Below are 23,785 nucleotides of genomic sequence, written 5' to 3'. Positions count from 1 at the left end.
TTGATAGCATCAAAATCCGCTCACCAATTTTCGTGAAAATGAATGGAGATTTACCGAAATTGAAGGTCATAGTTGATTTTTACCATCAGTGACTGCACTATAGAAAGAAACTGGCAATTCAATAATTGAGATGCGTATATTTTGCGAGCTCATAAATTATTAAACGATATCTAGTCGCCAAATAATTAATTTAAATTATTTTAAGTACAACTCTTTCTTAAGCCGGGAATATGGGATGGTTTTTTTGCGAAGGGGTTGTAGCTCAATAATCGAAAGGTGCGTAATTTAAGAGTTGATTCTTAGAATATAAGCTATACGAATTAAACTACTATTAACTTTTTTGTAAAAACTTACAGTTTTTCAGTGATTTACAAAAAACCGCTTCAAAACATGCATTTTTTCACGAATAATTAAAATTTTTGATCTTTAATAACTTAAAAAGTATTGACTTATTTTAATAACTTTATATAATAAATTTTGCTTATAATTTGTTCTTTTATAGATTTGTGCAGTTATTTTTTATAAAATAATTTTCACCCCCGAGAAGGGGCGGTAGCGACCCTCAGGGTAAAGGCGCAAGGTGGTACCATGTCACCTTTGTTTCTTGACGTATCCTCTAACAACTGACCAATTTTCGTAAAAATCGATGAAGGTTCACCGAAATTGAAGGTAATCTTTGATTTTTACCTTCAGTGACTGCACTATACAAAATAAATTGCAATTTACTGATCTAAATGCGCGTAATTTGGAAGCTTATAAATTATTAAACAATATGTAGTAGCCAAATAATTAATTTAATGCATTTAAGTACAACTTTCTCTTAAGCCGGGAAGATAGGGTGGCTTTCTTGCGAAGGGGTTGTAGCTCAATAATCGAAATGCACGTGATTTAATAGTTTATTCTTAGAGTATATAAGCTATACGAATTTTATTCGCAATACGATATAATTTAAGTTTTCTCAGCATTTTTCTCTTAAGTTAAATCAATTAAAGGGTTGTTTGGGGGTGAAGGGGATGAGCTCAAAAATCGAAACTATATAATTTCAAGAGCTCATAAATAGCTCGTAATTCTGCCGCAAAAACCGATTTAATATTCCTATTTTTAAGTAGTGGGGGGGCTGACTCAGCCCCCCCCCCCCCACTAAAGTATTAAATTCCTGCTCAGTGGAACGAGCTCAAAATTTTTAATTTGCGGAATATAAAAGCTCATAAATAAGGGCTATTTGTTTTTTAATTTTTGCAAGTGGGGGGGGGGGCAGCTGAACATGGGTCACCAGAACAATAGCACAACTTAGACTGTCGAATGAGTTTTGTATTCGGTTCACTTTTCAAGGACTAACATATAAGATTGATCCAAAACAGTTGTGTACAATATGCAACAAACGTGAGCTGGAAACTCTGCGTCACCTTCTGTTCGAATGTCCTATTTACACAGCAATGAGACCACAGAATATTACCAATCTGTTAAATCCAGAACATTTAGCAAACACCCTGAATAATATTACACCCTCTACCGCGAAAACAATTTCAAATCATATATGGAATATTCTGAAGCTACGAGCTTTCGTAATTAACGAATAAAAAAAATTAATAACGCAAGCTCTAATTTCTCAATGTATTATTAGCGTACCTTAAAAGATTATTAGTAGCACTTACAAAAAAAGTATCCGAATAACTCACAAGTTTGTTTCCTTTTTATTTATTTATTTGTTTTAAAATTTATAATGTAAGTAATATTGCAGTTACGTGTTGCCTTAATCTCATTATATATTTATCTTGTTCTTCCTAGATATGTAATTATGTATATGTATGTGTATGCGGGTAGGTGGGTATAGGTGTGTATGTTTATATAATATGTAATATAGGTATGTCTATATATGTATAAGTTTATATTCTAGAACTTACTTGCATTTTTATACTTTTTTAATGCTATTATATATCTAAGTTATTTATGTAGGTACATGTAGCGAACTAAATTTCTTGTTATGAAACTGTAAAGTTTTTATAAACAATAAAATTCTATCTATCTATCTATCTATCTATCTATCTATCTATGTTACTAGATGTTTTAAAAGGGAATCTTCTGTAGAAACGTTTGGGATTAGGCCTCAAATGCGAAAAAGTTAAATGTACAAGTTATTATAAATACGACATACAAGGACGGTATGCGGCAAAATAAACAGTACTGAAATTCGTATGTCTCAAATTTGTATGACATGTGTCAGGCGCCCAAACGTACTGAGTGGCTTCCGAACGTCTTTATAACCTCTCTGAATGGCGTGATCGTGATAATGTAGGTGCTTCAGAATTGTTCTCAGTTTTGCAGAAAAAAGTTTTATGGTGGAGTACTATTTTCAGTCATACCGAAAAGGTCATGAAAAGTGTCCAAGCTTAAAATTAACAATGGTTTCAGCAGGACGGGACAATCTGTCACATTGCCAGGAAGTCTCTTCGAATACTGCTCACCAGAACTAACTCCACCAGATGCGTTCATATGGAATACTGAAGGAGTCAGACAGATCCACCGTCTGCCATTTCGGAACTGCGATTACAGATTTTTTCGTACCAGAGGCAGTGGCGGATCTAGAAATTTGCCTTAGGGGGAACTTCTAAAGAAAAACCAACCATTAGACATAAAAAAGATAAACTAATATAGTTAGTTACTAACTAGTTGGTAACTAATTTAAATAAATTAGTTACCGACTTAAAAGCTACCTTATCTAAACATAAAGATTCCCTTCTATTACATAAGATGAAAGAAAAAACCTTCATTTTGTCAAATCCTCAAATACCTAGACTATATGGTTTACCAAAGATTCATAAACCAAATGTTCCTATGAGACCAGTGGTTAGTTTTTATAACACTCCAGTTGCTACACTGTCTAAATTCATTAATACCATTTTACAATCTTCAATATCTTTACAACCTAACTATTCTGTTAAAAATTCTACTGATCTAGTTAATAAATTGTCAGTTTTAAATTTACCCAGAGATTTTTTTTTAGTTTCATTCGATGTTAGTAACTTGTTTACGAACGTACCAAGAGATGAAACCACTCCTATAGTGGAGAATTTACTTATTAACAATAACATTAATAGAGATACAATTTCCCACATATTGGGTTTACTTAAATTTTGTTTATCACAAGATTTCTTTTCTTTTAACCTTGAGATTAATATCTTTGATAATAATTCTTCAAATCACAATCTTTTACAAAAATTCTTGTATTGGTTTAGATATGTGGATGATGTGTTAGCTATTATAGATGGAAATTCCTCAGATGCAGAAAATATTCTAGTTTCACTCAATAATTTACATCCAGCCATAACATTCACTTTAGAAACAGAGTCTAACAATTCTATTAATTTTCTAGACCTAACATTTACTAGAATAGAGAACAAATTAACTTTTTCAGTCTTTAGAAAACCAACTCAGACTGACCATACTAGATCTTCGAATCATCCTTTTCAACAGAAGATGTCTTCTTTTTATTGCTATATCCATCGTTTACTTAGCTTACCATTATCAGACACAAATTTTACTTCTGAATTAGATATTATTAAACAACTTGCACATAATAACGGTTACTCCCCTACTTTGGTTGATAACATTCTCAACAAATTAAGGAATAAAAGGAACAGATCTCTAGCTTATAATGCGGCCCCGGACAATTCCAATTCGGCAGTTATGTATAGATATATATCATACATAGGTTATCCTTCAGACAATATAGCAAAAATCTTAAATAACATTCCTAACTTAAAACTTTCATTTAAATGTAAAGATAACATCAAGTCTATTTTTTCTCATACTAAAGACAAAATTAAAAAAACTTCAAAGAGTTGCATTTATAAATTGTCATATGGTGACTGCTCTGTGACCTACGTGGATAGAACGATGCGACCTTTGGATACTCGTATCAAAGAACATCTGTCAAAGATCGATCAATCTAGCTTTGGTCATCATTTGCATGCATCGAAACATAGCTTTAGTCCACAAAGAGATAGTAGGATCCTACATAGCATACTTAATAATAACTATACCAAAATGAATCTACTAGAAGATCTAGAAATAAGTAGAGAAATGAAAAGAAACCCTCAAAACTGTGTTTACACCCAGATTCAATTAAATTGTAAATTTGATCCTATTTTTAAGAAATTTCTTTAATAATTTTTGTTTAGTATACAGTATATCCAACAATTTATAAAAGTTTTTTGAACATTACTTTTAGGTATTTTTGAGTTTTCTTTCATTGATTACATATTATTTGTAAACAAGTAAAATATTTGAGATTTGTCTGAATTAATTAATAAGATTGTTAATTTATAAAATAACAGCTTTCGAACTCTGAACTTGTCAAATGAGATTTCTCCTAGGTTTGATTTCATCTAACTTCCTCCACACTTGGTCAAACTATAACAGTTTTGTTTTTAGAAGAATTTTGGTAACTTATATACACGTTAACATTTCACTTCAATATTAATAATAGTAATTTTTTGAAAATTTAACTTTAAAATTTAGTATATTAACTTAAAATTCATTTAACCTATACAAGGCTTTTTAGTCATTTAAATTTTTAATTAATTTTACTTATTATTTACGAATATAGAGATCGCATAAGATTGTGGTTCCTTCTTTATCATTTTAATGAATGACAGTCTTCCTCAGCTGTTCACGTGGGCACAAAATGGTTTGACTCAGCCATGTTTTCTTTTTAAAATAAAAAAGAATTTAGATGTGAATTTATTCATTTTAAGGGGTTGTTATACCCGATATCTGTGGCTTTTGCCCAGTATCCATGTTTTTTATTGTGTTGTTTAGCAATTGCTCTTCTACGAAGGTTTTATAAGAGGACGTAAATTTTTCAATCTTTTTTTATAAAAAAAAAATCTTATCTTAAATGTCCTTTTAGGAAGCTCTGATGATGACACAACATTAATAACTGCATCCGAAGAAGAAATGTCCAGCCTGCTGCAGCTAGTGGAAGCCGAAAGCAATAGATGTGGTCTCAAGATCAATAAACAAAAAACAAAAATTATGATAGTAGATTATTCAAATTCACTTCAGACAAGAGAAGCCTTGGACCAGTTTGAAGTGGTTAACGAGTTCAATTATCTAGGATCCTACATCAGTAATACCGGGTCTTGTGAAACAGAAATACGTAGGAGAATAGGCATGGCCAAAACCGCTATGAGTCGATTATCGAAAATCTGGAAAGATCGCTCCTTGTCGAAGAACACCAAAATAAGATTAGTACGTGCCTTAATTTTTCCCATATTTAATTACGGATCCGAAACATGGACAATGAAATCGGACGACAGAAAAATGATTGACGCCTTTGAAATGTGGTGCTGGAGAAGAATTCTTCGGATCTCATGGACGGAACACAGAACAAATCACTCAATCCTCCGAGAGCTTAATATTCAGACTCAACTTTTCTCTATTTGCCTCTCCACCGTCTTAAAAATTTTCGGTCATATTGCAAGAAGAAGTGATGATAATCTTGAGAGACTTATAATTTCGGGAAACGTTGAAGGGCGCAGAAGTAAAGGTCGCTCACCTACTCGATGGACGGATCAAGTACAGAAAGCCAGTGGAAAAACATTATCTGAATCCATGAGGGAAGCTCAGGACAGAAGCCGATGGAAAGAGATAGTTGCTCGTATTATAGGGAATCACGACACTCAGCAATGAGGAAACGACTGAGGAGGAGGAGGATGATGACACGTAATGTGTTGAAAGTACTTAGCTGAAAATAAAACATTTTTTACACACTATCAAATTTTTTTGAGAACACACACTTGTTTGCCGTTTTGACCTACTTAGAAGTGTGTACGAGTCTTACAGTCTTTTCCAATATAAAAAAGATAAACTCAGATTACATAAAAGACATAAATAATAACTAATAGGCATTAAGTTCCCTTAATTTTCCTAACTGGCGTGTTTATTGGGTTGAATTTGTCTCTGTGGTTTAGGTTTTATGTCAGCTAATATATTTTTATGTTTGACCATTTTTTTTCTTTAATTTCGGACCTTGTTAGTGGAGGAAATATCCTCATTTTCCCTCGCCGTAGATCCGCGATTGACGAGAGGGCATCTTTAACATCTGTGCGTCGTCGTGAATAATGTTTATAAACGTTTATCATAATGTTCATAAACATAATAATCATAAACATTTCTATATTCATTTCAGTACTGTTTATTTGGCCGCATACTGTATATTACATATTATAGTAACATTACTACCTGCATAACTCCTGTTGAAGTAGAAATACTCGCTGATCTTGAAGAACTACATGAGGCATGTTGGCTGTGACTATTAAAATGATGCTCATCTGATTGATCCTCTGATTCCACTGAAACCCCTCTTTGTATTACCTTAGCCTTGTCACTTGATTCCTGCTTCATTTTAACTGAAGGTTTTTTTGGTTGCTCGGTTCTTTTTTGGTCTTTGGTAGGAGACAAAAGTGTTTGAATGGCAGACTTAGTAGGGGACTTAACCACTGAAACTTTCACACTTGTGGTGGTTATGGTTTTGGTAGAAGTGGTTGTCTTGCTTGGATATGCTTTTTGTGCAGTCTTTTCAGATGAGTCTTTTGGTGGAGATATAGCTGGGGAAGGGATAATGTCTTGGCGGCTGCTATCTGATGGTGATAAAGCGACTAAAGTTATTGAGCTCAGATTGCTGGGGGAATATGGCGCGTTAAGGACGGTTACATCTAAAAACAAAAGTAAGAAAATAAAATTTTGACAAATGTTTAAAGAAATATTTTGTTACCAGTTAAGGTATCACTGCTGCTGGAGGCCGCTACTTTGGAAATTGTTAAAAAATTGTTTTTCTCTTCAACTTTCGCTGATTCGACTTTTATAAAGATAGATTTATTACCAGGACATAACAAATTGTCTCCAGTTTTAGTGGGACTGGTTTTGAGCAGTTTGGGACTCTCCGCTTCTTGTCCCTCTTCTCTGTCTAAAATAAATTTATTTATTTAGAAAATGAAAACAAAACTTACATGTTTTTAATGAGCTAACTATATAAAATGCTATGTTTTAGAAATCCGTATTACCCAGATCTAGAATATTAAATCTCTACTTTTTTTTGCTTGAAAAATGGCTTTGGCAAAGCCAATTGGCCTGATTTGTTTGTGATTGATTTCAGATTCATAGTCATAAATTTCTTATTTCAAAACGTAAGTACTACAGAGAGGAGCCCGTCAGGGTTGCGTGCTGTCTCCACTACTTTTCAATGTCTACAGTGAAGCGGTATTTCAAGAAGCGCTCTCAGATTCAATAGAAGGTATATCTATCAATGGAGAAGTTTTGAACAACTTACGTTTTTCAGACGATACAGTAATAATAACGCTGTCATGAGTACGGACTGAAGATGAATTTAAAGAAAACTAAATGTCCAATTAACTATTGAATATACTGTGATTGAGAGTGTGGATAACTACAAATACTTAAAAACATGGATAACATCAAATGTAGACCAAACCAAAGAAATTAAGACACGTACTGAAATAGCACGTGTATCATTCATTAAACTTAAAAAGTTTCTTTGTTGTCGGGATATAAGGTTAGAACTACGCCTAAGGATGCTTCGATGTTACGTGTTCTCTACTCTTCTTTATGGATTGGAAGCGTGGACGTTGAAACAAGTCCATTTGAATAAGTTGGCCGCCTTTGAATTTTGGTGTTACAGAAGAATCCTACGAATATCATGGATTCAAAGAATGTCGAACGTGGAAGTAACTAGAAGGATAGGAAATCAACCGGAAATAATACTAACTGTCAAAAAAAGAAAACTTGAGCACTTGGGACATGTGATTAGAGGGCAAAAATACTCATTATTACAACTTATTATGCAAGGCAAAATCCGAGGAAAGCGAAATGTGGGAAGACGAAGAACATCCTGGCTTAAGAACTTACGGGAATGGTTCGAATGCAGTAGTGCAGAGCTATTTAGAGCGGCAGTCAACAGGGTCCGCATTGTCATGATGATTTCCAACCTTCGATAGAAGATGAAACTTAAAGAAGAAGAAGTACTATAATATTATTTTTTTGATACAACATATTATATTATATTTTTTTTATTATATATTTTAATTTCTGGTAATCACTTTTTTTACTTCTATTTTTTTTGTTATTTTTTTTACTTGTTTTTTTTATTTTTCTTTTCTTTTTTTTGTTTCTATTTTTTTTATTTATCTATTTATTTTTTTTTGTTATTATTATTTTATTATATGTTCTTTTTTTTTTAATATAATTTTCTTTTCTTTTTAAATTGTTCAAACCAAATTAACAAATGCCTAGTTTACAACTTTTATTTACATAATTTAACATGTTTATTAATGAGATGAAGAATTAAATCTCTACTTACACATTTGCAATGTTGCCTTCCAAACTTTATGGCCTTGGGAGTCATAGCTGTGAGATCTGTCCCTATCGCTCATTTCAGACCCATATCCAGACACAGAACTGGCACCACTGGTTCTTCGTGGTGAAAAACTACTCCGTCTTCTTCCATCCTCAAAGGTTTGCAAGGTACTCTCATTTCTCTCAGTTTGTAGTCCATCTAAAGATACTTCAAGGCAGTCTTCAATACTATAGAAAACCTTTTTTAGGGCTTCCAGGACTGTTACGCCGTCAGTGAATACTCTATAAGTTAGCAGAAAAGTGTTAAGGAAGTCGATGGAGAGGAATCTCAAGTCTGGAACAAAAATATAGAAAGTAATAAAGTCCTTTGTCTTCCCTGACACAAAATATGTATTTAACTGACGATTTAATATCTTTAGTTACCTGTCAGTCTTTGTAGCAACCGTTCAGGTGTGGCATACCGAATTTGTGGTACCTTACATGAATTCAAAGTACGACTGAACCTAATATCAGCTTCATTCTTAAACAATTTGGGATCATCTTTAAGAGACTGTGGAAGGCTTATGGAACTACTGTCTGGCATTGTTGGTCCCATAATATCGCTGAACTGTACGTTGTCCAGACACTGGGTTATATCAGATATCCAGGCAGTCTTCTCTTGCATTGTTGATGCTAATAAATGGACGCAAACCTGTAGAAAAAATATATTTTTAGGAATAAGACAGGTTTTTAGGAAATAATTGACTTGCCTGACTGGATTGCGTCAGACTCTTTGTTTCTATGACGATCTTAAAATCTCTGTTGTGATATGCACTTGTGCTGGTTGAAGCTTCACTTGTAGTCGATTGGCTAGATGCTAGACATCAGAAATTTATGTTCAAACAATAATTCTAGCAAAAATAATTTCAATATTAATACTATAGTCCGTCCCACCTCGACTGTGCAGTATAGGGAACATAGGGAATGCAGTCTTTATGAGAGTTTTAAGCGCGGTGTTGTCGATTTTATCAAAAAGAATTTGTAATCGAACATTAGACAGATCAAATTAAAACTATTTTAGATAGGCAATATACAATCTTAGGATTCATATGCGTTTAAGCTTATTTGATATACTAAAGGCATTACGCATATGAATCCTAAAATTGTAGATTGAATTTCTAAAACAGTTTTAATTTAATCTCTCTAATCTTCGATTACAAATTATTTTTGATAAAATCGCCATCACCGTGCTAAAAACTCTCATAAGGACTGTATTTCCTATGTTCCTTATACTGTAAAGTCAAGGTAGGACGGACTATAGGTCATTTATACTTAAAAATGCCCAAATTGACGATCCTTCTACATATAACATATATCAGTGTTTTCCAACCTTTTTTAGATCGGAGACCCCTTTAGGCATCGAGGCAATCAAACAAGGTGGAAATAAAATTTAATCAGGCTTTGGCCAAACTTTTCACCGAATGTATTTACCAAGGAAAAATCCCTTCTCAATGGAACAATGCAGTCATTGTTTTATTATACAAGAAAGGTGACATAACAGATCTAAAAAACTACCGTCCTATTAGTTTGTTATCACACATATATAAACTTTTAACAAAAATTACAGAAATACTGGAGGCTAAGTTAGACTTCTATCAAGCTAGGCAACAAGCTGGATTTCGATTCGGATATAGCACTAACGACCACTTACTGGTAATAAAAAACCTGATATAGAAGTCTGCAGAATAAAACAAACCATTTGCACTTGATATTCGTTGGCTACGAGAAAGCATTCGATACCATGCGCCAGCAGAAAATGTTAAAAGCATTGACAGAATGCCGAATAGACCATCGCTACACTAACATAGTCATATATATCTACCAAAAGGCAACGGCTAGCCTAAGACTATCTGAACAACAAACAAATAAATTCTGTATACAGCGAGGAGTACGGCAAGGAGACACTATCTCGCCAAATCTATTCAGAACCCTTTTAGAACACACTTTTAAGAAAGCAGATCTGAACGAATATATTATCAACATAAATGGATAGAAGCTCAGTCCTTTGAGATTCGCAGATGACATCGTCCTTATAGCCGATCGTATGGATAATGTAACAATAATGTTCAACAAATAGGGATGTTCACTAATTTTTAAATATAGTTAAATTCAATAGATTACAAGGTATATAAAAACGTAACAATCATAAAACTGTTTAAAAATGTATATTTTTTAAGATAAATGAGTTCATAATGTTGATTTTCTTGGAGGCTAGAAAAACGGTACCCTGCAGCGAGGCTACGGTCTGTGACGTCAGCAGTCGTAACGTCTTTGATCGACGACTAGTTTTGTATACTTATTTACACAGTGTATTTGAATGTGCGCAGTTTTTTACGTATTTAATTATTAAAAATAAAGCCAAATAAGTGGTGTTTTGTTCCTGGGTGTGTAAATACATCAAAAAACAGTTCTGACAAGATTTTTATTACCGTTCCAGCCAATTTAAAACAGAAAAAGAAATGGTTTGTTGCAGCTAGAACTTAAAATAACTAACTTAAAGAACTAACTTAATAAAATAAACATTATAGAAGTTTTCCAGAGACTTTCGGCCCTTGGTAATAATGTAAGTGTTCTTTCTGCATTTACATTTTTCAAAAATACTTATTAGTTTTCTCAGGATTCAAAAAAAATGAATGAATTTAAATAGCATTGGACCAAGATTTTGCACCTACCCCCTTAAAGAGTAAATGAAAAAGTTTCGGGACCTCAAATTTGTATTCCTTAAACTGGGATATTCCTAAAAACGGGATTCTAATAATACATACAGTAAAAGTAAACCTTGAAATAACTACATGTGGATGTAGGTATGACTTTATATTATATTAAAATCATTAATAATTTAGTGAAAAGATTGGTTGAAATGAAAATGTATAATACCCAAGTTCAAAAATATTTTTTACCTTGGAACAGTTGTCAACTCGAAATACGAAACAACCGAAATAAGATCTAGAGTTGAAAAGGACATAGCAACATTTTACAACATGCATGAGAAATATTTTCACCCATTGCGACATAATATCTCTCCCACTAAAAATGCGGCTGCTAAAATGTTATTATTTCCGGTCTTGCTATATGACGCAGAGGCCTGGACAATAATGGAAACATTAATGAAAAAGCTATAGGCATTCGAGATGTGGGTGTACCCACGTATCCTCAAAATATCCTGGGCGATCCACACCAACGTACAGGTATTGCGTCGAATGGGAAAACAAAAAGAAATCTCTTTTACAATTAAGAAACGAAATCTTAAATATTTCGGTCATATCATGAGGCATGATAAATATCGTATACTACAACTGATAACGCAAGGTAAAATAGAGAGCAAACGCGGACCCAGAAGAAAAGACACTCATGACTTAAAAACTTACGCCAATGATTTGGACAAAAATCGATCGAGTTATTCAGAAACGCCTCAAATGAAATTAAAATTGCCATGATGATAGCCAACGTCCACAACGGACAAGGCACATGAAGAAGAATAAAAATATTTTTAATACACCTAACCAAGGTAAAGTAATAACCAGCCAATGTATGTATACAATATGCATGCGTACAATGCATGCATACAACTTTCTTTATTTTTTTTTGTGGAGTATTAAGCATTTATTTTTTTGGCTTAAAGAAGACATGAAAAATTATATGGAATATACACTCTGTGGTAGATTTATTTTTTTACAAGATGCCAATAAATCATACACCATTGTTACATCTACACTACAGTCGGTAGTTTATACGAATCGGCTTTCTGAAAACCTTCTTCCATTTTATTTGTTTATTTTTGTGAAACCCAAAATATGTCCTTACAAAGAGTCTATCCACTTCCTAACCCTTCGGTCCAAACCTAACTTTCGGGTATTAGAGTGTAGAGTACCCCAGGAGGTATTTGACCGCTGCGCGCAATCACAACCCACCCAACTAAACAAATTCACTATAAAACTCCACTTTAACCCTGATAAAGATAAAACAAGAAGAGAACAAAATAAAATGACCTGAAACGTCAAACAGGTAAACAGTAACACTATGAGAATGGCGCGCGCTTGGGGTATGCAACTAGTGACGTCAGGTCAATAGAGAAGCGTTCTTGAAATTTAAAATAATGCTAGATTTCTAATAAAGAATTTTTATAGAAAGGCTTTTTCAATTTTGTTGAAATTTTTTGACAATTATTCCTAGGGTGTTTCTTAATCGTTTTACATGTTTGAAATGACTTTTTAATTTTTTGTGAACATCCCTATTATATCATGCTTACTTAGAGGTCGGACTACAGATCACCAACACCGAACATCAACAAGAAGCAAATAATGACTAATCTGGTACTAAATCGTAATATTGTTAGATGAAGTAGTTTTCAATCCTAATAGCAATATTAATAATATTTAAAAATATTAAAATATTACTAAAAGATTATTAAATTGAAAACTTATTGGTCCATTTCCTTGGTAACACCTTCATGGCTTCTAAAATTTGCAATCCCGATGGATGCTGAAGCGAAGAAGACAAGAGGGAATTCAAAAACTTACAATTCACGACCCCGTCTGTTCAGCTGGTAAATTCCAACAGAAAATGGACCTAGTTAGTCGAAGAAGTAACGACCAATATAAAAATAAAATAAAAATTCCATTTTTATTCAGTTGCAATGCGAAGGCAAAACAATCTTATTTTTCAATTAGAATACGGAGCGCAGTCCAGCCCTCTGAATCGATGATTTTCGACTCTTGTTGGAGTCTCATCGGAGAGAACGTAGGCCTGCTACTCCATACTCCAACTGACCAACACCGAGAGTTTATCCTCCACACCGCAACTGACGTGAATGGACTAGGTGACTAGCGTCATCTAGCAATTGAAAGATGAAGTAGTTTTCAATCCTAATAGCAATATTAATAATATTTAAAAATATTAAAATATTACTAAAAGATTTTTTTTAATATTATTAATATTGCTATTAGGATTAGGTGACGCTAGTCACCTAGTCCATTCACGTCAGTTGCGGTGTGGGGGATAAACTCTCGGTGTTGGTCAATTGGAGTATGGAGTAGCAGGCCTACGTTCTCTCCGATGAGACTCCAACAAGAGTCGAAAATCGTCGATTCAGAGGGCTGGACTGCGCTCCGTATTCTAATTGAAAAATAAGATTGTTTTGCCTTCGCATTGCAACTGAATAAAAATGGAATTTTTATTTTATTTTCGTAATATTGTTGTTGATGGAATGGATATTGAGCAGATTGCATCTTATAAGTACTTGAGAAATGAAATTCGGTTGGGAAGATATAACTAGACGTGCGAGCTCCCACGTCGCATAGAATTAGCCTGGGCAGCGTTTGGTAAACTGAACTATGTGTTTAAATCGGACTTAACCATATGCCTGAAAAGGAAAATTCGTGACCATCCAACGTGTGTTGCCTCATTTATGGAGCGGAAATATTAACACCCACAAAAAAGTAGTGAACAAGATTCGCCTAACTAAGAGGGCTATAGAGCGCCAGATGTTGGGTGTCTCCCTGAGAGACCGAATCTCAAACGAAGAAATAAGTCGTAGAAAAAAAAACAACAGACGCTGTCAAAAAATGGCGTCGCTAAAGTGGAATTGAGTAGGACACGTCGCCAGATTGTCAGACAACCGATGGACAAAACGGCCCACTAACCAGATGGACCGACGATCTGAAGCATGTTATCGGTAACTGGATGCAATCCGCACAAAACAGAGACAGGTGGAAAGAGCTAAGGGAGACCTATGCCCAGCAGTAGACGCGTAAGGATTGATGATGATTGCTTTGGGAATCACTGAACAACCACAAAAATATAAAATAAATAAATAAGATCATAAAAAGTTATTTAATGATTACTGTCATATATCAAAAGTATTGCTTACCATCCTCTTCAGGATTTTCTGACGGATCTTCTATCAAACGAGCATCAGCAAGCGTAATTCTTCCAACGCCAGGAACTAAATGAAGTTTTCCACTTAACGTCCTAAAATATGGAAAGAAGAAGTTCAATTATTGATATAAAAAATAAATCAATTAAAAACTAAAATCACATTCAAATTATGAATTCTTAGTGAACTTAGAATCTACAATTACCTACTAATGAATATTCTGTTTTTATAAAAAATACTTCTATGTATACCTATACGCCCTATAATGGCAACACTGCTTCCCCGCTGCACACCTAATAAATGTACCTGATTCGCGCCGATTCACTTCGTCGTTCATCGTTCTACATGTTGTAGGAATTCCATTACAGTGGAAATGCAACTCATTCTCATAAGCAATGTTGCCGATTTTACCGTTTCCTTCGGTGGGCTATACCTAATCAAACATTAAACAGTCTGTGTACACTTACCTAGTAGCTATAATAAGATGATTTGAAAACAAAAAACACTGCCTCACAACTTCTTTGTCAATTTTAAAAGGAAGTTTACTTTTTGGGGTTTTTGTCTTTTCACTTGGAAGCTGAATAAGCGATCCTTGCCGTACAAACACCTGGTTGACATCCAGCAGTATGTCGCAACCTTCTACTATCATTCTTTCAATGGCTAAGTTTTTGCGAAGATTTTCAGTTTCTGATACCTATAATATATTGTCAAGTCAGTTAATCTCAATACAATTCTTATTCCAGAGATGCAGAGACGTCAATTGCAACGTATACGCATGTCTGGTTGATTATGAGAAAGCGTTTGATTGAGTACAGCACGCCAAGATAATGCAAATATTAAAAAACAGGGATTAACATAACAACCAAGATCTGAAAATAATTAGAAACGTTGAATGGGTTGCATGTGAGAGTTCATTTTAAATGAAGTATAAAACAGATGTACTCTCAATCATTTATTGTAACTTCCGACGACCGGTTTCGCTCTCTATAATATGCAGAGCATCTTCAGGTCAACGGTTACAAGTCACTAAATGATTCGGCTACAAGGGGCTACTTCATGAGTATTCATTAACATGATATCTTGCTCAAGTTATGCTAACGGGATATGGTGGAGTAGACGGAGAATGTTGTAAAGGTTAACAAGTTTATGGAAATTCTTGGGGGAGGTGGGATAATTGGTAATAGGCAACCAAAAAATATGTGCCTGCTATTTTGTTTGTGAAGAAGACTGAAGTGAATGTGTTATATACAATTTTAATATGTGATGGTTTTAAAGATTTTTATTAATATTTATTAAAAGATTTCTATTTATTTATGTATGCGTTGGTGTAAGGCTGACAACGTTTGGATCAAAACGGGTTGACATCTAATATTGATGTTAGCTCTGGATGTGCAATTGTTACCCAATTTGTGCAATACTCCTTGATGTTCTGATGAGGAGAGTAGTGGTCGCAAAAGGGATGATGAATGAAATAGTCGGAAAGCTTAAAAATTGTAGCTAAATGATTGTATTAGCAGTCATGTACTAAAATAATAATAAAATGTGAATTGTTAGACAACAATGTAGGTACATGAAATGAGATATAAATAAAATAAAAGGGAGAAACAGAAAAGAACGTTAAAACTTGAAAATTAATATTAAGTTAAAAGTTAATTGACTGTAAATTGAGACTATGTTTTAATGGTTTAAGTAGTAAAGAAATGTTAGTAAACTGTTGAATCAGATAAAAGAAAGGAAATAATAAAATTGGAGTACCTACTTTGGGTTAAAATTCGTCAATAAATAAGTAAGTAAAATACACATTGTAAACAAATTGCAATGGACACAAAGACGAGAACAAACAAATAATTTTTGAGCTGAAATAGGTCAGGAGCACTGCATTTTTAACTATGTTAATTCTAGTTCTAATTCTTTATTTTTTCTCTCTAGAGAAAATTTTTACAACTATCACATATTAAAATTGTATATAACACATTCACTTCAGTCTACTTCACAAACAAAATAGCAGGCACAGATTTTTTGTCTGTCTCTCACCAATTATCCCACCTCCCTCAAGAATTTCCATAAACTTGTTAAACTTTACAACATTCTCCGTCTACTCCACTATATCCCGTTAGCATAACTTGAGCAAGATATGATGTTAATGAATACTCATGAAGTAGCCCCTTGTAGCCGAATCATTTAGTGACTTGTAAACGTTGACCTGAAGATGTTCTGCATATTCCTTAACAACACAAAACATTCCAGGAATGTACTACCAAAGTTCTATCAATATTTGAATGTCCTGGACATTTAGGGAACATTCGGTGAACATCTGATTAAATTATTCCTGGAATGTTACCACAAGACATTCTGTGAACATACTACCAATATTCCTATATTTTAAGTTGCCAAATAATAAATACGTGTAACAGATATAACATTACTTATAACAGAAACTTGTGCAAAAACGAAGAGAGGCATTTATAATTATTCTTTTGCGTTCATTTTCAAATTCGCCGCGCATGTATTTGTGCATGATGCTTAGAGAGGGAATCACGTGACTAAAAACGACCAATGTCGACCAACGACCTCACTTCGGCACTTCGGCCATCTTGGCCACCTTGCCGTGCGTGATCGTTGTTTGTTTTTATTTGTGCTTTTTAAGAATATTTTTTTTAATAAATGATGGTTTTGCTTGTTTTCGATTCAGAGGGTTGCACACCCGCTAGACAGGCTGTTTCTACCATTTCACGCGTCTTCAGTAGCTTTTGTTAGCGTGCACACCTGAAATGGTAGAAACAGCCTGTCTAGCGGGTGTGCAACCCTCTGAATCGAAAACAAGCAAAACCATCATTTATTATTTTATTTCCTTTACTCGGTTTGAGTACTGAAAGTTCCTCTGCTGTCCTTTTCCTAGACGAATGAAGGCGGAATGTGATCGTTTCCCTTTCGTTTTCTATATTCGTCGTCTGCTGTCTTATTAATTGAAAAAGTCGCAGATTAAGGATGTACCAGTAAGAACTTTCAACGCGAAAAGTCTCAGGTTTAAAATACTATTTACCATTTTAATTTTTATTGGTGGATTCTGCATCTGAGACTCTTCAATTTAATATTTTTTTAATTCGGATACTTTTATAATAACTTTAATAGTATTATTAACATAGTGCATACAATGGTGTCCTGTTCTCAACACAGTTGGAGTAGCAGAAGCAATGTAGATAAAGAATCTGCATGAATAACGTTTCAAAGGTTAGTATGCAAATATGTAAACAAAGGCATGCCCTGTATTTCAGAAAATAAAATGCCTAAATTAGAAAAATTATTATTTTATAAGTTAATAATTGGTCATATCCATTTATTATTTTAATAATTGCGAATAAGCCACAAACTTCGCTTATTCCTAGCTAAAATAGTAAATAAAGCTAATAACAAAAGGATTATTTGTAAAATTAAAATAATTCTTCTTCTTCCGTTTTTGCTAATGTATGCCTTTATAAACAGGATGGTAGACCACACACTATAGTAGTACCAATAAATGAATACACAGAATATTATAGTCGGTTCGCTAAACTCAGTCTCAGTACCACTAAGTCTCAGACACAACTGGCTAGTGATTTTAGTAAATAATTTTGCCAATTTGGTAAAATTGTCAAAAAAAAAATAATAACTAAATATTTAATAATTACTAAATAGTTAGTAATTTTGGCAAAATTGGCCAAAAACAAAAAATTACCTACTAAAATCACTAGCCAGTTGTGTTTAGGGAACCGACTATACTAATAAACAATTTCTAAGCTGTTTTATAATATTTTGTGAGTTCATTAATCATATTTTTTATTTAAAACTAAAATTTGTTAATAATGCTTAGTAATGCATATATTTTGTATTTTTAGCTTTCCAGAAGATCCTGCGAAGAAGGCATGAAGTATAGATCAGATTTGTTAATAGAGGAGTATGTTCAAAACATTTTTTAGAAAAAGATATTGACAGAACTTCACTTTCAACTGTTCGTTTGAGAGACTGTGCTGTTCCAATATCTTATATCACACAGGTAATATGCTTAACCTAATTAATAATACAATACACAGTTGGAAAAATGAAAGAATAGGGCTTTTCATTCAGAGTCATTTGTTTCGAGCTTCTGTCATATGTTGTATAATCCGTGTATATTATACATGGATTATAGGATATTTGACAGAAGCTCGAAACAAATGATAATCGATGAAAAGCCCTATACCCATGAACGATCACATCAATCAATTATTTTGTATTTGCTGTCTTTTTCTATAAATAACAAACGTTTGTTATAGAAAAAGATAGCAAATAAAAATAAGTGATTGATGTGATCGTTCATGGGTATAGGGCTTTTCATTCACAGTCATTTGTTTCAAGCTTCTGTCATATGTCATATAATCCGTGTATATTAATATTATACACAGATTATACAACATATGGCAGAAGCTCGAAACAAATGACTAGGGAGCGGATTTTATGCTAAATGCATAATGCATGCATATTTCGCATATTTGAGAACTTTACTAAATTTTGCATATTTTTAAAGAAACATGCATATTTTGTGCCTATTAAAAAACATTTAAGTCCAAAAAAAATTTTAAATTTTTTAATTTGACACAAAATATTTCCCCGCACAGGCTGTCGTATCTATTAATTCGAGAACTACCTGAAGAGGACGGCTCATTCACTGCCTTTAATTTTTTCTTAGAAAATACCCGATCTTTACATAAAGTACTTATAGTGCTTATAGTATTGTGAGGGACACGATCTATGAGAAATGTTAAAACCCGGCTTAATGGTAATCCGGTAATAAGTATCTATTGATAACTGTTGTAATACAGACCCCCCGAGAGACATTTACAGAGTTGTATCCAACATTCTAATAAAATTATCGGAAAAAGTGTTGAATTTCGAGTTATTATATAATTTGTGTACTTAAATGTTTTTTCCAATTGATCGATATACTGATTATTTTTTAAGTAAACTACCTCGTATTATATATAGTATTTAGAAAAATTTACCTTCACCCTTTTTCCAAAACTAAGATTGTCAAAATAAAATATTTTTTCAGTTACGATAATAAAAATTTTGCTTTGGTGGATTTACAAGTTTTTTTATTAACCGTACTTCGGTTTTTAACAAGTTCGTCAATGAACACTTAATATTAATATATTATACAGCCAGGTCCTAAAGTAACGGATAAATATAATTTCTACATAATTATAAAGTAGATGAAAACTCCTGAACCAGGTCAATTTTTACACACAAAAATATACGTTCTCAATAAAATCGTTCAAATACCCCCTTAACCCCATAAGGATAATAGCTACTTTTTGAGACATTTACCTAAATGTTTAAAAAGATTCGATGTTACTTTTTTGTCAACCAGATAACTAATATACTAGTCAATCGTGACAACTATTTTAGTCGAGGACTTTTTTATGTAAGAAATAAAAATATTACATTTCTGAATAGAGAATTGAAAACCATCTTAAACCCCGTATCACACGCCTTCATTTAAACTCTTTAAAGGGGTAGCTAACCATTGGGGGGGTTAAGAAGGTAGTTAAATGATTTTATTGAGAAAGTGTATTCTTGTGTATATTTGAGGATTTTTCGTATGCGCTTATAATTTAGGTAGAAAATGAATTTATCCGTTATTTTAGGACATCACTATATAAAAGAAGTAAAATTTGTTCACAATAAAAGTACAAAATTTTTTGTAAAAGGTATATATTTTGTAAAAAAGTAAAAAACTCTGCAACGAAAGTCGTCGTTGTTACATGGAAAAAGCTTTTGGGGGACATGACACCATCATAAGTTAAAGTAAAACAGGTTAAAATTAGACTTACAGGTATGAAAAAAATGGTTCTTATTTACTTACATGTCACATGTGATGCCACAAAAAGTTACCCATTGGTCTTTTTACTATCATAAATTAAATGATATACTAGCCACTTCGAAAATTCACATTCATTTGGGATCTTCCAGTTGGATTTAAAAGTTATTCCAACTCATCGTCATTATCGTTCTCTTCATCACTCTCATCCAAATTAATAATAATTTTCTTCAAGGCTGGGACATTTTTCATGTAATCCTTTTCAATCTTCTTTACATGTTCTATAGCATTTTGCCAGTTTTGAGCACTGATATTTTTGAACTCCGTTTTTATTAGTTCGACAACACTTTGGGCATCTTTTGGAGATGTGTTGTTCCTCCGGATATGGTTTTTTAACTGAGCCCATAGCAATTCTATGGGATTCAACACACAGTAATATGGAGGTAATCTTAAAACCGTATGTCCATTGTTAGTGGCTAATTTATCTACAATATGTTCTTTAGTTACGACTTTTGTATGAAGAACCTGAATTAGTTGATCTTTGGTGTAATGATCCTCAAAATATAGGTCTTCGGCTATTAAAAATTCTTGAATTTCATCCTTTCTACTCTGTTTGGTTGGAATTTTTTTAATGCATCTGGAGTGATATGATGCATTGTCCATAACAATCACGCTATTTGCTTTTAAATTTGGGAGTAATGTATTCTCAAACCACGATTCAAAAAGCGTCCCTTCGATGTCTTGGTGGTAGTCTAGAGAACTGTCTTTAATACTTTTGGAACTCAACAATAACGCATCGTTCACCCATCCATGTTGTCCTCCGCAATGTAATATGCAAATTCGCTTGCCTTTAGAATGGGGTACATCTATTTGGCATTTGCTTAAACCGTTTGTCCAGGCTTTATCTATCGTTTCGTGGGAATCAAACCAAGTCTCGTCCAGATAATAAATTTCTCGACACTCACTGCGGTATTGTAAAATTTTTTCGATATATTCATTCCTCCATTTTATTAGGCGGCTACTTTCCATTATGGTTTGTCTCTTATTGACAGTTTTATATTTAAAACCATTTTTGGTCAAAAATCGTCCCAGAGTCTTTGTGGAACAATCATGAACCATATGTTTTTCTTTTAATTTTGCCATGATATTGTTTAGGTTAGGCATAATTTTAGCTGCATACATATTATATATTGTCTCACTAATAGGTTCCAAGAGGTGAGGTTGAATTTTTTTAGAGCTTCCCAAATCCTTTCTTGTTTTTCTACTTTTCGAACCTGTCTTTATTAAACGATACACTGTTGCACAAGAAATTTTGGTTAATATCGCTGTTTGCTTAACAGCTTCATATCTGTTCATTTTTTTAGAAAGTCCGTCAAATACATCTAACACCATATTTTGCTCAGCTACACACAAATTCTTCCTTTGCTGAGTACTTGACCCCGCACTTTCATCTTCATCTTCTAAATTATCCGTAGGTTCATTTTCGTCAGGTAAATGCATATCACTTTCCCATGGCCGCCACATATTGTTCTTTGATAAATACTAAATTGTATATCACAACGCGCTTTTTTCAACAAACTCTGGCTCAAAGAATCACAAAATATACTGCTTAAGAATGACTAATTCCGTTATTTAAATATTTAATTGTGACAATGATCCCGCCGCATTTATTTATTCTACGAAAATATACCTATTAAGTATTAAATATATCACAACACTTTTTTCGACAAACTCTGGCTGAAAGAACCACAAAATATACTGCTTAAGAATGACTAATTCCGTTATTTAAATATTGTGACAATGATCCCGCCCCATTTAATGATTCTACGAAAATGCACTTACTAAGTACTTAGCAATTACCGGAAATATAAAATTGTTTGTAAATTTGTATTCAGGTCAACCGCAGGAATTTCTCTTAATTATTTTTAAATGTTATAAACAAAGACATCATATTTTTGATAAAATTTTACAAAAATATTTAATGACGATGATTTGGAATAAGTTTTACTTTATTTTGTGTATATCGATAAATAGTGTTCATTGACGAACCCACAAAACAAAATGTCTACTTATTTTCGTAACTGAAAAATATTTTTCCACCTAGATACCTCTACCGAAAGTATTAATTTCCTGACCTGATTGTAGGGAGCAAAGTTGTACTTTTCCTCCCTTGAATGATTCTTGAATGAAGTAAACTTCATTCTCGGGAGGAAAAGTAGCACTTTGCTTCCTTGTTATACAAATAGCTGTTATTTTGCCAGTCCTAAATTAAAAAAAAGGATGAACTCAAGTATTTTTTTAATACTATATTGCGAGATTGTTTACTGCTAAAAACCATTGTTAAGATCAATTTGTAAAATCATTTAAACAAACTAATTATTTAAAATTTAACATTTCTTCGGTAATTTTATTTGAATGTTGGATACAGGTTAGTACAACTCTGTAATGTCTCTCTGGGGGTTTGTGTTACAATAGGTATCAATACCGGATTATCACAGGTTGGGTTTTAACATTTCGCATAGACCTTGTCGCTCACAATAACCCGTTATAAAATGATTGTAGGATGTTAAAGTGATGAAGGATGGTTTACCCGGAAATCCGAATTTTATTTATTTTTATTATATTTAGTAGGTATCTATAATTCTGGTGATTCTTTTAAATCCTCTATTGTTAAGAGAATTTACACCTTTAACCATACTTTAACGATTTTCTAACGGAAATTAACAAGTTATTTTAAATACGCCCCAATTACTTCTATTGATGTTGAAAGGAGTTTTTCAAGTTATAAAAATATTTTATCTAATCAAAGAATATGTTTCCTCGTAAAGAATTTGGAAAAACACATTGTAGTGAATTATAATCGAAGATAATAATATATTTATAGTGATACTGTTGTTTTATTTTAGGTAACTATTGGTAACAATAGGTAACTATTGGTAGCAGTTTTTGTAAAAACTTTGAATAAATTGCATATACTATAAAAAAATGATTTTATTTGAAAGATAATAAATAAGATTGCCGCCCCGCCCCTATAAAAGAACCCCTTAAAATAGAATAGAACAGAAAATTTGTGGTATCTCGAAATGCGCATTTTTTGAATTTTTGTGCATATCTTGCGCATATTTCGTAATTTTTTACCGCATATATATGCGCATATTTCATCAAAATTGATCGCATATAAATACGCTCCCTTCTTCTTAACGTGCCCTATCAAGTCCCCTTGACGTTGGCGATTAACATGGCGAAACTGTCTCTGTGCCGAAGTGAGGTCGTTGGTCGACATTGGTCGTTTTTAGTCACGTGATTCCCTCTCTAAGCGTCATGCACAAATACATGCGCGGCGAATTTGAAAATGAACGCAAAAGAATAATTATAAATGCCTCTCTTCGTTTTTGCACAAGTTTCTGTTATAAGTAATGTTATATCTGTTACACGTATTTATTATTTGGCAACTTAAAATATAGGAATATTGGTAGTATGTTCACAGAATGTCTTGTGGTAACATTCCAGGAATAATTTAATCAGATGTTCACCGAATGTTCCCTAAATGTCCAGGACATTCAAATATTGATAGAACTTTGGTAGTACATTCCTGGAATGTTTTGTGTTGTTAAGGAATATGCAGAACATCTTCAGGTCAACGTTTACAAGTCACTAAA

General features: G+C 33.1%; 1 protein-coding gene across 1 annotated transcript in view; it reads right to left on the bottom strand.

The window, feature by feature from the left end:
* LOC114336429 (ras-specific guanine nucleotide-releasing factor 2-like) overlaps nt 1-23,785 on the bottom strand; it is a 155,576-nt gene that overhangs the window by 40,554 nt on the left and 91,237 nt on the right. Inside the window, exons 9-15 of the mRNA XM_050663572.1 lie at nt 14,758-14,984; nt 14,285-14,385; nt 9,126-9,232; nt 8,800-9,067; nt 8,381-8,710; nt 6,779-6,970; nt 6,247-6,719 (exon numbers count right to left, since the gene is read on the bottom strand). Of these exons, the coding sequence (XP_050519529.1) occupies nt 6,247-6,719; nt 6,779-6,970; nt 8,381-8,710; nt 8,800-9,067; nt 9,126-9,232; nt 14,285-14,385; nt 14,758-14,984 (1,698 nt within the window). The remainder of the gene's footprint in view (nt 1-6,246; nt 6,720-6,778; nt 6,971-8,380; nt 8,711-8,799; nt 9,068-9,125; nt 9,233-14,284; nt 14,386-14,757; nt 14,985-23,785) is intronic.

The sequence above is a fragment of the Diabrotica virgifera genome, chromosome 10 (assembly GCF_917563875.1).
Source record: "Diabrotica virgifera virgifera chromosome 10, PGI_DIABVI_V3a".
NCBI lineage: Eukaryota > Metazoa > Arthropoda > Insecta > Coleoptera > Chrysomelidae > Diabrotica > Diabrotica virgifera.
The sequence above is the reverse complement of the archived record's forward strand: the minus strand, read 5'-3'. Positions and strand labels throughout refer to the sequence as shown.